Source organism: Pristis pectinata, chromosome 9 (genome assembly GCF_009764475.1).
Source record: "Pristis pectinata isolate sPriPec2 chromosome 9, sPriPec2.1.pri, whole genome shotgun sequence".
NCBI classification, from domain to species: Eukaryota; Metazoa; Chordata; class Chondrichthyes; order Rhinopristiformes; family Pristidae; genus Pristis; species Pristis pectinata.
In genome coordinates, this window is record NC_067413.1 from 29,360,948 (window position 1) to 29,377,470 (window position 16,523).

The 16,523-nt window shown below is 40.5% G+C and overlaps 1 protein-coding gene across 1 annotated transcript in view; it reads left to right on the forward strand.

Annotated features, from left to right (window-relative positions):
- Positions 1-16,523, forward strand: part of bbs9 (Bardet-Biedl syndrome 9) — a 264,843-nt gene that overhangs the window by 11,693 nt on the left and 236,627 nt on the right. Inside the window, 4 exon segments of the mRNA XM_052023724.1 lie at positions 3,521-3,695; positions 5,902-5,986; positions 6,733-6,916; positions 11,257-11,386. Of these exon segments, the coding sequence (XP_051879684.1) occupies positions 3,521-3,695; positions 5,902-5,986; positions 6,733-6,916; positions 11,257-11,386 (574 nt within the window).

A 16,523-nucleotide genomic window follows, 5' to 3' on the forward strand; every position in this document is an offset into this window, starting at 1 on the left:
AAGCACTGTTTTAAGTTGTAGAAAGGAGAGGGGTGGAGAGAAAAAAGGAAATGTCTGTGATGGATGGAGACAAAAATTGTGCTGTTCGTTCCATCTTTGAGAGGGTGGGGAATCCTGATCTGTCTGGAAGGTGGACGAGGGTAGGAGAATCAAAATATAGGAAATATGCTTTTGTTTAAAGACTACCTTTTTGTGAGATTTGAATAATTGTGACAGTTGCGTAACCAGTTTATAATTAGACTTGTAATCCCACTTCAAGTCAAAAGCAAACAAAAAGTCTAAACTATGTTATTGTTGGCCTAGGTTGAAATTGGTTTATGAACTGATTACAATATAGCTATATCTCTGGTGTGCTAAGTGGATTAATTTCACTTCAAATGTGCAAAATATCTTTAAGTGTGTCACATTTGAGGTAATAGACATCAGTAATAAACTGTGGTTTTAGAATACCAGACCATGAAATCTGAGACTATAATCCATTAGACTACAAATAGGAAGTTTCTTCAATTAGTTATCCTTTTGGGTATTTTTCAATCTAGATTTTGTTTTGGTATTGGATTTCAGTCTATGAGCTCTTATTCGCTAATTGCTTGAGTTTTTTTTAACTCCCACTGATATTTTGATAAAGCATTACAGTCCGTCCAGAATAAAGAAGAGAGCATTAAAGATTTTCTACTTTAATTGTCAAGCAAATTTCTGGAGCAGTGCGGAACAAAAGAGTAGTAGTGAAAAAGTAAACTATTACAATAGTTTTAGAAGTAAATAGTTTAAGATAAGAACATGCTAAGTTGGGGGTAGTGTATAGGTATGGATAGGGGAAAAACACGATGATGCTAAAGGAACTCAGCAGGCCAAGCAGCATCCATGGAGAAAAGTCCTCACCTGAAACATTGACCGCCAGTTCTAAAGAAGGGTCCTGACCTGAAACGTTGACTGCCTGCTTTTCTCCACAGATGCTGCCTGGCCTGCTGAGTTCCTCCAGCATCATTGTGTTTTTCATTTACATTACAGCATCTGCAGTCCTTTGTTTCCCTATGGATAGGGGACTGGCTAACTAACATAAAACAGTCAGAATAGATAGGTAATTTTCCGATCAGTATTTAGTGGGTGCCATAGCTGTTAATGGTGGGGTCTCAACTATTTGCAATCTAAACTCACAATCTGATGGAGGAACTCAGCGGGTTGAGCAGTATCTTTGTGGGGGAAAGGAATTGTCAATGTTTCAGGTTGAAACCCTAAGAGTGGAGAGGGGAGATGGCTAGTATAAAGAAGAGAGGTGGAGTAGTGAGATGGGCCAGGGGTGATTGATGGGCTGAGTGAGGGGTGGGGGTGGGGGGGGGGGGGGGAGGAGTTAAGAATGTCGGGCAAATGGAGCCATATGGGGGAGGGAGTGGGGTGGAGTTGAGAGACGGAGGCAGGTAGATGATACATGTAGGCAGATAATAAAAAGAAGTATATGGAGCCAGGGAGGGTGAGGGTGGAGACAGCTGCTGGAGGGTATTGGTATTGGTTTTGGTTTATTATTGTCGCTTGTACCGAGGTACAGTGAAAAACTTGTTTTGCATACCGATTGTACAGGTCAATTCATTACACAGTGCAGTTACATTGAGTTAGTACAGAGTGCATTAATGTAGTACAGGTAAAAACAATAACAGTATAGAGTAAAGTGTCACAGCTATGATAAGTGGGAACACAAGGTTACCAGTGCAGGAATCTGATGAAGGTAGGAAGGTGATAATTGAAATCATTAGGTGAGAGGTGAATGGCAGATGGAACCAGAACTGGGTGGGGAAAGGAAGCACGGGATGGTGGTGGATCAGAGCTGGTGGATGAAATGTGTAGGTAGTATTTGGGTGGAACTGGGAGGGGGACAAAAATGTGTGAATAGAGGCAGGAGGGGTGGGGGGTATGGAAATGGGGAAAAAAATAAGGGACTGGAGAAGGATCAGAAGGGGTGGGGTGGTGGAAGAAAACCAGGGAGGGTTACCTGAAATTGGAAAATCCAGTGTTCATACCATTGGATTGTAGGCTACCCAGGCAGGATATGAGATGTTATTATTCCTCTAGTTTGTTGGGCCTCACCCTGGCAATGGAGAAGGCAAGGATGGATAGGTCAGTGTGGGAATGGGAAGGGGAATTAAAATGGCATGGAACCGGGAGCTTAGGGTGCCCATTGGGGACAGAGCACAGGTGCTATGCAAATAGGTTGCCCAGTCTGCGCTTGGTCTTGCCACACTGGGAGCACCAAATGCAGTAGGCAAGGCTGGAGAAGGTGCACATGAATCTTTGCCTCACCTGGAAGGGCTGTTTAGGTCCCTGGATAGTGGGAGGGAGGAGGTGCATGAACAATTGTAGGTGAAAGTGCCAGGGGTCAGGGAGGGGTTAATGGGGAGAGATGAGTGGACCAGGGAGTCATGGAGGATGGTCCCTGTGGAAGATGGGAGGAGAAGATGTGGCTCATGGTGGGACCTTGTTGGAGCTGGTGAAAATGACGAAGGATGAAGTGCGGGATGCAGAGGCTGGTAGGATGAAAGGTGAGGACCAAGGGATCTCTATTTCTCTTCTATTTGAAGGGAGGTGGGGATGAGAGCAGAAGTCTGAGACACAAGAAATGCAAGAGAGGCCTCCATCAACTACAGTAGAAGGGAAGCCACATTTCCTGAAAAAGGAGGACTTGCTGAGAGCAGATATGGCAGGGATGGAGTAACTGGGAGAAAGGGATGACGTCCTTACAAGGGACAGGGTAGGAAGAGGTGGAGTCCAGGTAGTTGTGGGAGTCAAGTTGGTTTATAGTAAATGTCAGTGAATAGTTTGTCTCCTGAGATGGAGACAGATCTAGAAAAAGGAGAGAAGTGTCAGAAATGGTCCAAGTGAAGTTGAGAATGAGGTGGAAGTTAGTAGTGAAAGTGATAAAATCAATGGGTGCCACATGGGTGCAGGAAGCAGCACCAATGCAACTGTGAGGTCATGAATAAAGAGTTGGAGAGTGGTACCAGAGAAGGTTTGGAACATGGACTGTTCCACATAGCCGACAAAGAGACAGATGTAGCTAGGGATTCCAGTATGCCATTTCAATTCCCCTTCTGATTCTCACACTGACCTGTTCATAAGTGAGAAAGTCCCTTCCCAAACCTTTGGTACTACTCCCCAACTGTTGTGGTGTGGCTGGGCTTTCCATGCATCCACATTGGAACTGACATTTCATATCTACTTCCAGGATGGTGACAAACAATAATCATTTGTTTTTAAACCAGTTCTTTCTTTTCAGTATTTTTTCAGTTTCCTTTTCCTTTTTTTCCTCATGCACTCACACTTTCATAGTGCTTCTGTTTTCTTTTCATTCCCTGTATGCCTTTACTACTTTGCAGCTGCCTGCTGTGATGTTCATTCTCCTGTCTACAACTGCCTTCTAACACTTGAGGGAGAGAGGGAAAAGTTCTGAAGGCAAGTTGTGTGATAATTTAATGATTTGTGGCTGCTTAATTTTGAAATACTATTTTACTGCTTTTTTTAAACATAGGTCGTGACTTAATTTGCATTCAGTCAATGGATGGGATGCTGATGTTCTTTGAGCAGGAAAGCTTTGCTTTTGGGCGTTTCTTGCCTGATTGCCTTTTGCCAGGCCCTTTGAAATACTGCTCCAGGACAGATTCCTTCATTACGGTCTCCTCAAGTCGACATGTTGAAAGTTACAAGTGAGTCTATTTATTTCTTGTCTTTCATGTTTTGATAGATTGAAGAGAAAAATAATTAACTCCAAATGGATTTTCTTTCTACGTTAATCTGCAATTATGTTTTGGAAATAACACCCAAAGCATAACATTTCAATATGTGTGATTGTTTTGCGTTGGGTTGGAATAACTGCCGATGTACTTGGGAAGCTTATTACTGAATCTATTTTGATTTGGTAATTTATTTGAAATATACTGGCAAAATCTCTGTTGATTATGCCATTGGTGACATATTTCTCTCTCTGGATCATTTATAATATTTTAAGACAAAAATGTTTTTTTTATAACATAGCAGCCATGGTGTTTCTAAGTTCAACATGCTCAGATCTTGTACTTTGACATAGGAAATCTTGTGAATTATAAACAAATTAGAACAACTCATTTGCATTATGATTTAATGCAGAAATAGGTAAAACAACTTAAATTGTATGTTAAAGTTTGGTATAATTGAACATGATATAAAGGTACATAATTATTATTTTGATATTTGCTTGCTTCTCTGTAACTCAAAGGATGAATGGAGCCTGTTCCTGGCCATCTACCAGAAGTACTTCTAATCTGACTCACTTCCTGTAGTTCTGTGAGAATAAAATGGGCTGAGTCATTTAGTCATTTTTATTTCCTTTCTAAGGAACATATTCCCAAATCTCCTTCTTGTGTCCATCCAGACAATCAACTTTACTGAGGGATTGGATTCTGACACACAACTGCATTAGTGCTGTAATTCATCCTGTTGTTCTAATGTATTACAAGTTAATGTCACTTGATTTTCAACAGAATTTTTGTGCATATTCATTAGTAGTACAAAACTGGACTGATTATAGCACTGTACTCTCAGCCAGATATTGTGTTTCATCTGTACATTGTCTTTGGTCCGTATTCTGTATAGCCCTCCTTTTCAGGAGAAGGAATTTTGAATTCCACTTTCTCTTAGTGTGAAGATTCTACCTGATTTTACTTCTTATAGACCAGTTCTGAACTTGTGATGATGCCTTCCTGATGTGGATTCCACTGTCAATACCTGTTGTTTACACATTTTAGTATCATTTGAAACACCTCAATTATATTATCTCCACTAGCTCCATGGAGCTTGTGAGTTTTTAGTGTAATCCTTTAAACACAGACACCTTTCTAGTAAACCTGTGCTGCAACCCTTCAATGACAATGTTTGCTTTCTCCATAGTCATCCCAAAAGTTGTTACTTTAGTGTGCTTTCATACAATTGAAACTGTTCTTCTTCTTATAGCTGTTTTTAGATCAACAAGAAGATTGCATTAACCTTTTTCTGCTTCTATAGGCATCTACCCACTGGGTTTTGATGATTTTTGTACCCAGAGTTCCTAATTTTCATCATTTTCAGAGAGTTTCATCTGCCATACTTCTGCGCAGTCATTTATCTGCCCTTTTCCAGTATTTAAATTCCTGCTCCTTTAAAACCAGAGTATAATATTCTTTCAAGTCATTCAGATAACTGGTAAGTAGTAACACCTTGGTACAGATCCCTAGAGAACTCCACTAGTTACTGTCCACCTTTTCTTTATTCTTGCTGATTTTCCCCACCTACCAACAAATTGCTAACCCTCAATTCTAAGAGCAGTCTCTGTCTTACTCGTGACATCTTATGTGGGATGCCCAAATTCTGTGGAAACTTATAAATCTATTTTCACAAAGTTTTAAAGGAAATTCATGGGATGACGATAGATAACCTATTTCCTCTAGGTGAGAATTAGCAATGAGAAATTATTGATTAAAGATTATCCTTAGAGATTGAGGAGTGGTTGACGGAATTTTGATGTTGGGACACAGAGTATTGCCACAGATTTAGGAAAAACACCATACAGAAAAAATTTCATTGATATTAAAGCTGAGAAAGTAACAATTCTTTAAGGAGGGTGAAGAACATTGGGAATAATTTTGATTGCTCACTGAATTGGTACAGAAGACATCTGCCAAACTTCAGTTTTCTCTGTTGCAAATACCTTTGGCTTTAATTATGTGTTCTTGATGCCTGAGTATATGGTCCATTTACTGTTACTTGTAAGTAGCTTCAGCTCTTGGTCCTGAGCAGCATCAACAATTTGCATTGAAATAGCATTATTAACCTTTTTTTAAAAAAAACAAAGTACTTTGGAAGCAGAATCAGGAAACACTGTGTTTTCTCTCTGATCAGGTACCAGGTGCTAGCTGTTGCCACAGATGCAGAAAGCAGGCACGATTCTGAGCAGCAGAAGTTGGGGTCTGGGAAGAGAATCATGGTGAGCTTTTTAGTCTTACTGCTTTTGAATACATCCATTTTGTCTGTTGTGCTGAGCAGCTGTCTGTTAAACAGGAATTGGCACTTTTGGGTGGTAGTGAACAGAGTATGATTAAATGCAAACTGATAGTGAATTTGGTGCTAACAGAAACACTTGCAGCTTTGCAGCTTCAAAGAGTCCAACATGAAGGCACAAGGGAAAAGTTAAAAGCAGTAGGGAGAGGTATTTTTGAATATATTGGTGGTGGATGAATGGCCTGGGCTTTGTAAAACTCAACCATTCAAAGTATGTTGAAGGCCAGAAGAAACATATAATTTTTTTTCCCTGTTCAGTGTTTACTAAGTTACAGACAACAATGAGGTGCTTGGATGATGTTCTCACAGTTAAGGGCAAGGTTTTGTTTTAACTTAATGTACAAGTCATTGACCCTCTGTGTGATATTTTGTTATTCTGTATGTATTTAGTAGCATTTGGCCTGTATTGGGAAAACATTCACCTGACTTCCATATTGAATTTTGAATATGAGCATTTGTCTTGCGTGAAGAAATTTAACAATTTTGTTGCTTTAAGGCTTATTTCTCATGATGTTAGTGCATGGTTTGTTAATTGTACAGTCTTCTGTTTCCACAAAAGAAAGGCATGGGGGGAGAAAATATCAGTGTAGCCAAGACCAGGAAGGTTTGTGTATTGAGTTGATGCAGATTTGACCTTTTTTTGACCTGATGTGTATCTTTTTGCATTTACAGAAGGACTGGATGGTGAACATTGGTGAACAAGCATTGGACATACACATAACATCATTTAACCAAGCTGCTTCTTCCATATTGGTACTTGGTGAGAGAAACCTTTACTGCTTCAAAGAAAATGGACAGCTTCGCTTCATGAAAAAGCTGGAGTACAATCCAAGCTGCTTCTTGCCGTACACTTCAGGTATCTAAAGCTAATACAATTCCGAGATAGTTACAGATGTGGGATATCACTTAAGCACACCTGGCTTACTCCTCCACAGAAAATTATGAATACCTTAGTGACTTGAATCTGTGCCCTCATGTTTGGGATTGCTAAACATTTGTATGGTTGATGCATGGAGCTAAGGCAGAGAAAGGCTTTCATTCCTGCACTGCCTTTCATGAGCTCGATGTCCCAAAGTACCTTGAGTTGAATTAAGTACTTTATTGAGTGTTGTCACTGTTATAGTTACATTTTGTTTGCTCGTTTAGTAATGTTGTCAAATCTTTGATTCAACACAAGTTACTTTACCTCTTACATTCCTGCTGTGCAGTGTCCCAAACACTTCTTCTAGGTGAGGCAGTGATATGCTAGGATCTTATTGTTCCCTTTGTGTCTGTGCTGGGCAGGGCTAGGTTGGTCTGAGCAGCAGAGGTAGTATGTGAACTGGCTGGCTAGAAAGTTTGGACTTGGGCAAGTGGACTGGAAAGGATTCTGATTGTCAGAATTGAGCTGATAGTTCCAGTATTTGTTGGATGTATGTGGTTAACTGCTTTGAAGAAACACATTTATGGATCTTTTTAATAGTCATGCAGCACAGTAACAGGCCCTCCCATCAATGCTGACTAAGTACCCATCTATACTAATCCCATTTACCAGCACTTGGCCTGTAGCCTTCTATGCCGAGGCAATTAAAATGCTTATTTAGATACTTAAATATTGAGAGTCTCTGCCTCCAGCCACTGTCTGGTCAAAAAAAAATCCTTCCTTGTATCCCCTTTAAACCTCTTGGTGCTTTTCTTAAACCTATTCCCTCTGATTTATAGACTTCTCTGCCAGGTGGAAAAATTTACTCCTGTCCACCCTATCCATGCCCTTCATAATTTTGTGCAATTCTGTCAGGTTCCCTTCAGCCTTCTCTTCTCCAGAGAAAACAGACCTGCCTCTCCTGTCTCTCCTTGTAATGGAACTCTTCATCCTAGACAACATCCTGGTGAATCTCTACTGCACCCTCTCCAGAGCAATCATGTCCTTTGTATACTGTATCATTAATGTCGTAAGGTAATCCACAAGTGGTGAGGCAAATATCTGGTGAAGAGATGGCTTTGGAAAAGATTTTCATGAAGGTGGGGTGAGATGTAGAGAGCTGTGCCACCATTTTGAGGAATGTGTTAGGGTAGGTGGATGGAGTTGGTACAGAAGGCTAAATAAAGTCAGCAAAAGAGAGTTGGTACATGGACATCGGTAACAGATTGTGGAGATAGGGCCGTGGAATGCTGTGAAGGCGAGGACGAGGAGGTTAAATTCATAGTTTCTGGAGAAAATCTGATCGTTCTGTGGAAAGTGAAACTAGAAGGAATGCAGGAGAGGGGAGCTGTGAATGTTTATTGAAGGACAGGGCAGAACTTGCACATAAATGGTAGGTTCCTGGATCGTGTTGTAGAACAGAGAGACTAGGGGTACAGGTACATAGTTTGCTGAAAGTGGTGACACAGATAGACAGGGTGGTGTAGAAGGCATTTGGCACACTTACCTTCATTGGTCAGGGCATTGAGTACAAGAGTTGGGATGTCATGTTGCAACCGTACAAGACACTGGTGAGACCACACCTTGAGTGTTGTGTGCATTTCTGGTCATCTAGCTATAGGAAGTTGTCACTAAGCTGGAAAGGGTACAGAAAAATGCACGAGGAATGTTACTGTGACTGGAGGGCTTGAGTTATAAGGACAAGGTGGATAGGCTGGGAAAAGAGCTGGTCATTGACTTCAGAAAGGGGGGTGATGCACATGATTCTGATTACATCAATGATGCTGAGGTCGTTAGGGTTGAAAGCTTCAAGTTCCTCAGAGTGAACATCACCTATAGCCTGTTCTGGTCCAACCACGTAGACGCCACAGCCAAGAAAGCTCACCAGTGCCTCACTTCCTCAGGAGCTAAAGAAATTTGGCATGTCCCTCACCATTTTTATTAATGCACCATAGAAAGCATCCTATCCAGATGCATCACAGCTTGGTATGGCAACTGCTTTGCCTGAGACCACAAGAAACTGCAGAGAGTTGTGGACACAGCTCAGCTCAGCACATCACGAAAACCAGCTTCCTCTCCATGGACACTGTCTATACTCTCGCTGCCTTGTAAAGCAGAACACAACATAATCCAATACCCCACCCTCCCCAACATTCTCTCTCTTCATTCCCACCCCCCCCCCCCCCCCCCCCCCCCCCCCCCCCCCCCCCCCCCCCCCCCCCCCCCCCCCATCGGGCAGAAGATACAAAAGCCTGAAAGCACGTACCACCAGGCTCAAGGACAGCTTCTATTCCGCTGTTATAAGACTTGAATGGTTCCCCTAGTACGATAAGATGAACTTGACTTCACAATCTACCTCGTTATGACCTTGCACCTTATTGTCTGCCTGCACTGCACTCTGCGTAACACTTTATTCTGCATTCTATTGTTACTTTACCGTGTACTACCTCAATGCACTGTTGTAATGAGATGATCTGTATGGATGGCATGCAAGACAGTTTTTCACCATATCTTGGTACATGTGACAATGATAAACCAAATTACTTTTTTCCCTGCAACATAGGAGACTGAGGGGTGACCTGATAGACGTTTATAAAATCATGAGGGGAAGAGATAAGGTGAATTGTCGTAGTCTTTTTCCTAGAGTAGGGGAGTCTAAAACTGGAGAGCATAGACTTAAGGTGAGAGGGAAAGATTTAAAGGGGGCCTGACAGGTAAGTTTTTCCACACAGAGTGGTGGGTATGTGGAACAAGCTGTCGGAGGAAATGGTAGAGGTGGGTACAATTACAGTGTTTGAAAGACATTTGGGCAGGTACACTAATAGAAAATATTTAGAGAGATATGGGCCAAAGGCTGGCAAATGGGACTAGCTAAGGTAAGCATCTTGGTTGACAAGGATGAGTTGGGCTGAAGAATCTGTTTCCGTGCAGTATAGTTATATAGAGCAAATGAGCCTTTCCAGCTGTACTGATAGAGATGTTTTCAAGGTATTGCTTGTCACAGGAAAATAAGATTATTGTAAATTGGTTTATTATTGTCACATGTACCAAGGTACAGTGAAAATCTTTGTTTTGCATGTCATCCATACAGATCATTTCATCACATCAGTGCATTGAGGTAGTACAAAGGAAAACAATAACAGAATGCAGAATAGTTGCAGAGAAAGTGCAGTGCAGGTAGACAATAAGGTCCAAGGCCATAGGGAGGTGGATTGTGAGGTCAATAGTGACAGCCCAGAAAGAACTTGAACTTGTGTAACACTCGCATATCATCAGAAAGTCCCAAAACACATTGCAGGCAATCATTTAACTGCAGTCAGTGTGCTTATAAAGGTGCATGCCCACAGCGGATTTCAATTTTACATCTTGTCCACAAGGTGGCACCCCTGCCGTTCAATGCTCTCTAAAATTAGCCAGCTGTGTACTGAATTGGGGAACTAGTGAAAAGGAAAGGCAATGGGGAGACCAGTTAAGATGCCTTTATTTTCAGGATTAATACTTAAATTGCTTGCTGTAGCATTTGCACTTTTATTATTTCTACACAATAAGGTTTGTTTGTTTTCTTTCTCCAGCATTCTACTTGTATGGCATTCATCATTGTTCCTATTATAATTTTCTCAGATGTTTTTTAGTTATTTGATTTATGTATGTTCCACCGAAGAAAGGTTTTCATTTGTTTGGAACTTCAGGTGCCTTGGTATTGGGTGGTGGTTAGAAAATGATTCAAATGTAAATGATATTTCTTCTTTGCCCAGAGGATTTACTAGGCCCATTGACGTTCTGTCATTTTTTGTCATAATAGTTGTAAACTATATAGTGCAAATGGTTTGTATAAATCAGACTGTATATAAATGTTGTATACTTAGAATCTGGCAAGAATTCTCATTTAAAATACAAAAAATGTTTTCTGAAGGGTCAGTAGCCAACTCAGGAAAATAAAACTAGTTTGAGGAGATGCTCTAACAGACTTGGTTTGAAAGTCACATGATGCTTGTTCCAGACACCATTGCAGATTTATCAAAAAAACACGAAACTCCAATCCTAGTTGTGTGTGTGCGCGTGCACGCGCCAGGCAAACTGGCACTTCATGAGGAGAAATTAATTCCAACTTCGTGTTTTGAAGTGTTTTGTTGTTTTATAAAAAAAACATAAAATATTGTAACCTCTGTATTGTCTTGTGTAAATTGTAATGATCCCTGGTGAATTAAAGCAGGAATATATAATACTACATCGTGTATGGTGTTTATTTGGTTGAGGAAGCAAGTAATTTATTTCTTCCGTTGTTTACCTTGTAGTGTTGGAAGGAACAATAAACATTCTGATTGGAAACCACAATAACAAGCTACTTGTATACCAAGATGTTACTCTGAAATGGGTCGCACAGCTTCCCCATCTTCCTGTGTGTGTACAAGTTGCCAACTTCCAGTGAGTATCTCAGTCTTCAATAACCTATCATTGCCCCTGCTGTACAGCAGGATATATGTTGTCTGCACCTAACAATGGCTTATCTGTTTCCCAGCTGCTTGTAGTGATGTTGTAGTGCAGAATTTTTATCTGGGTTACTTTTTTTGTGGTTCATGGTGAAGAATGGTAATAATGACGAATATTTTCAAAACCAATTGTGTATTCTATATCTCAGAAGGAGATTGTCTCTAATTAATACTCCTCGATAAAAAGAAGAGGGATGACTGAACCTGAATGGTTTAATTTCTGAAAAGCTGAATGAATGATTTTTCATTGTTAATTCAAGAAATACAAGGTTTCTTCATAATAGACATTTAGGTAGGACTGACATAAATTGGTCATAATGTTTTTATTTATTAGTATTCTAGCTAAAAATTGCATTCATCTTGAGCCTTAATCTCCAGTGGAATACCAAAGTTTCTGTGTAAATGTAGCAGTATTAGGGCAGTTAAGTTTTGAGCTATTGTAGCTGGTTCTCTGTCTCCAGCTCAGTTTCTCCCTCCTCCCCTTGTAGTTTATACAGTCACATAGAAAATAATAATTGACTACACATAGTGTTGTTATGTGCACAAAGCTCTGGTTCTCAATTTTTTCCATGTAAAATTTCTGTAGTTATTAATGAAAGTGTACTCAGCCCACAGCTACCTCGATTACAGCTCCTCCCACCCTGTCTCTTGTGGGGATGCTACCCCTTTTTCTCAATTTCTCATCCGCCACATCTGCTCCCGTGATGAGGCTTTCCACTCCAAGACAGCTGAGATGTCCAACTTCTTTTCTAACCTGAGCTTCCCCCTGACTGTGGTCGAGAGAGCTCGCACCCGTATCTTTGCCATTTACGGCACCTTCGCTCTCATCCCCACCTCTCCCAGACCCAATAGGGATAGGGTCCCCCTTGTCCTCACATTTCATCCCAGCAGCCTATGTATCCAACACATCATTCTCTGCCACTTCTGCCATCTCCAACAGGACCCCACTACCAAGCATATCTTCCCACCCCCACCCATCCCACTCCCACCTCAGGAACTTTCCACTGCTCCCGCCATTGGTGCAACACCTGCCCCTGCACCACCTCCATCCAGGGACCCAAACCGTCCTTTCAGGTGAGACAGAGATTCACCTGCATCTCCCTTAATATCATTTGCTGCATTTGGTGCTCCAAGTGTGGCTTTCTCTACACTGGTGAGACCAACCGCAGACTAGGTGGACCGTTTCGCAGAACACCTATGCTCTGTCCGTAACAGTGATCTGGATATCCCCGTTGCCAGTCACTTCAACTCCCCCTCCCACACTATCACTGATATATCAGTCCACAGCCTTCTCTACTGCCAGGAGAATTCCAAGTGCAAACTGGAGGAAGAGCATCTCATTTTCCCTCTTGGAACCTTGCAGCCAAACAGCATGAACAATGAATTCTCCCACTTTAAGTAATCCCCACCCCCCTTCCCCACAACGTCCCCCCGCCCCACCACCATGCTTCTTCTCTTTTTCCCTTTCCTAGCCCCTCTCTCTTTTTTTCTACCTTTTTTTCCCTTTCTCTCCTTGCCTTTGACTCATCCCCCTCCTACCCCATACCTGCCCATCACTATCTCTTACCTGCAACTGCCTGTCACCACCTTGTGCCCACCCTGCCTCCCCTCTTTTGTCAACCTATCACTGTTCTGCTTTTCCCTCCTATATATTGGGCTTCCCCTTTTCCTATCTTCAGTCCTGAAGAAGGGTCCTGACCCAAAACGTAGACTGCCTGCTTTTCTCTGCTGCCTGGTCTGCTGAATTCCTCCAGCATCATAGTGCTTTTCATCTAGATTCCAGCATCTGCAGTCCTTTGTTTCTCTAATGAATTGACCTTAATGAATGGTCTGCAAGACAAGTTTTTCACTGTACCTTGGTACATGTGACAATAATAAACTAATTTACCAATTTAGAATCATCGACTTTTAAGCTCATCAACATCTCGAGTACTACTTTTATTTTGGCTAATACTTATTTCCTTCCTTCCCTTCTTCATTCTCACTGGACCCTTGGTCTGTTATATTTCTGGCAGGTTTGTTGAATTCATTCACCCATCGCCATATTTTGTCACCTATATTGGCTCCAGGCCCAGCAAAACTCCAGATTTAAAGTTTCAGTCCTTATCTTCAAATCACATTGTGATCTCACTGCTTATCTTTGTAACTTCTGTGCCAGTAACACTTCAAGCTTACCTACTCCCATCCAGTTCTAGCCTAGAACACATCCCGGGTTCCTTTACTATTGGAGGCTAAAATCTGATATTTAGTTCTGACATTTCCTCCTGAAACCTCTTGGTATCCCTAACTCCATCTTCACCTTTTAAGACATTCCATGAAAGTTGCTTAGATCTGGCAGTGGATCTTCTCAATTGATGGCGAATACTTTTACTGCCCAGTTTTGGGTGCGTTACAGTGGGATGAAGCCATGAGAGATAGCATAAAAAGATTCACCAAGATGATACCAAAGATTACTGGTCGTTTTTGTAACAGGGAGGGAATGGAGAAACTTGTTTCTTCTTAAAACTAAGTGACTTGGTAGAAACGTTCAAAATTTTCAAGGGTTTTGAAGTGGTTAACTGGAAAGAACTGGTTGATGACTTGAGAGTATCGTTAATACAGCACAGGCTTGAAGGTGCAAATTATAGCCATTTAATTTTGTTCATACCAGTTATAAAAATGTTTTATTACAAATTAAGTTATTTAGTCCTTCTTTCTAATGTTTTCCAGTTTCTTATTTGTGTGTTTCTGTTTATTCAGTATTTAGCTTTATTTGGTAAGTGATTAAACAGCGAAAGTACTGTGGTACTTTATAAGGGATTGGAGTGGAACATTTTATTAGCAATAAGAATGTTGTACCAGCTTTTTATCTGTTAGAGATGTCGCAGCTGATTTATTTTGTCTAGAATAACCTAAAGATTCGCTCAAATCTAAAAGTAGCTCTGCAGCAACCAAAGCTAGAGCTTTGACGAGCAGCTTTCTTTCCATTGTAGTCTGTCATGGATCATTTGATTCCTTTCTACTTGTACCCTACCTTACAATATTGTCCCCACGTTAAAGAGATAATCTGTCAACAGTGCTTAAATGAGTTGTCCCATGTTCTACAATTCCTGTTGTGTAGTCTGCAAGTACATCTTGTGCAAACCTTTTTCTTAAACAGATCTTCATTGAACCAGTCATTTCAATCCGTGTATCATTCAATTGTTGCTTGTAATATTAGCCTTAGTACCAGCTTTAAAAACAAGATAGTATAGCTCCACACCAGATAGTATATTGATTTGGCTTTGCCTTGCATTGAATATGCTACAGATGCCTTTGTCACAAGGGTGTCCAGTAAAACTGATGCCATGCTAAATGAACTTTAGAAATATTTGGCAAAGCTAATGTAAGAGACAGTATTCTTTTATTACAGTGCTGGAGTTAGGTTAAGAGATATGAAACTATTTGAAGTCTGTTGGCTTTCTTTTATTTTTATCAGACTATATCTCCACTTTCACTTAATGCAGACAGCCCTTTTAGGCACCGACCTCCTAAGCCGAGAGTGATGATAAACTGAAATTTGATGCAACAGATTTTTTTTTACCCACTAGGTAAGGTAGATTTGGTTTTCTGCTCACAAAAGCTCAACAAACTGGAAGAATTTTGAAATAAAAATCTTATAAACTTTCAAAGTTCTAAGCTCAGGCTGATTGCCAAAAATGGTTGTCTTGAAAACAATTGCATTAAGTTGACAATAATAACATGCAAAACTTGTTTCAAGAAATGAATTGAAATCCAGAAGCATTTAATAATGTGTTGTTTATAAAATAAGCTGTCAGCTGTAAAATTTGAGCCAACTTTAGTATTAATGCTTTCTCATTTGTAAATCAGCTTTAAAGCAAATTGCATCTCTGGATTCATCATAACTGCCACCAAGAAGTGTTATTCAAGAAGTTTTAAGGAAAAACATGGAGACTAATTTTGGAGCAATGCACTAAATGAACTTCATTCATTTATCCATTACGTACAAGTAAAATAGTCCAGGTGTCATTATGGGTATCACAAAGATACGCTGTCTTGAAAGCTGTAACTTTGTAAATGTCTCACCACCCTGCCCCAGTCCCAATGCCAGAAAGCTACAGTGCCTGGGCCACTTCTTGCTTCACAATTGGAATGTGAGCTGTATTTGTTTGCATCAGGTTTTAAACTTTGCTATTATTCTCACAGGTTTCATATTCTGCATTTGTGTCATAGATTTTCTAACTTGTTGGGCAATTAAGTGCAAGAAGAAACAACATTTCTGTGAAAATTGATGACCTATTAATTAATTTGAACAATGTAGGGACGTAAGGAATGGACTGAACGCAGTACAATCAAAAGAGTGGTATTTGCGTCAATCATTTGTTATGGGTGAGATTTATGTTTGATAAAAATGGGGTGTTCATGGCAAACTTAGAGCAACTCATGAGGGACAAGGATGATCTCCTGTAGACTGGGGAAAGAGCTGGGCTGTGTGGTTTTCAGAGCCAGTATTGGGAAGAAATGTATGTCAGTAGAAGTTGTAATGAGGAGTTAAAGCAATGTATGATTATTGGATTATGGAGGTCATATCAGTGCACGGTATCTTGTTGCTTTTTATTTTTGTATTCGCAGTTTCTTGGAAAGTTTTATATTACTTGTAGTACTTTATATTAGTTGCAATGTTTTAATAATGTTTTAATATTAGTTTTAATAAACCATTTAGACAAATCTGCATTATACTGCTTAGAGACTGAATTAAATTTTCTCTACATGAATGGGTTCAAATCATATGCAGAGATCAGATGTATGGATCACCTACCTGCAAGGTGATAATGTTAGAAGAAGACTCAATTATGTAGTGAAACCATTTTTAGTCAGTCTCGATAATTAGAGTGGAGAATGGGGTGCACAGAGAAATGCATCTTTCTGAAGAGAAGTGCACTCTGCATCCCACACTGCCTTTGACAATTATTTCATAACAATATAAAGTAAGAACTGGGTCTCACTGGACCAGGTTCACTGCCCTGTGACCCCTGCCGCCTAGCTGGTTAGGTATGAAGGGCCAGTCTCGCTGAACTCCAAGCCCCAGAGGC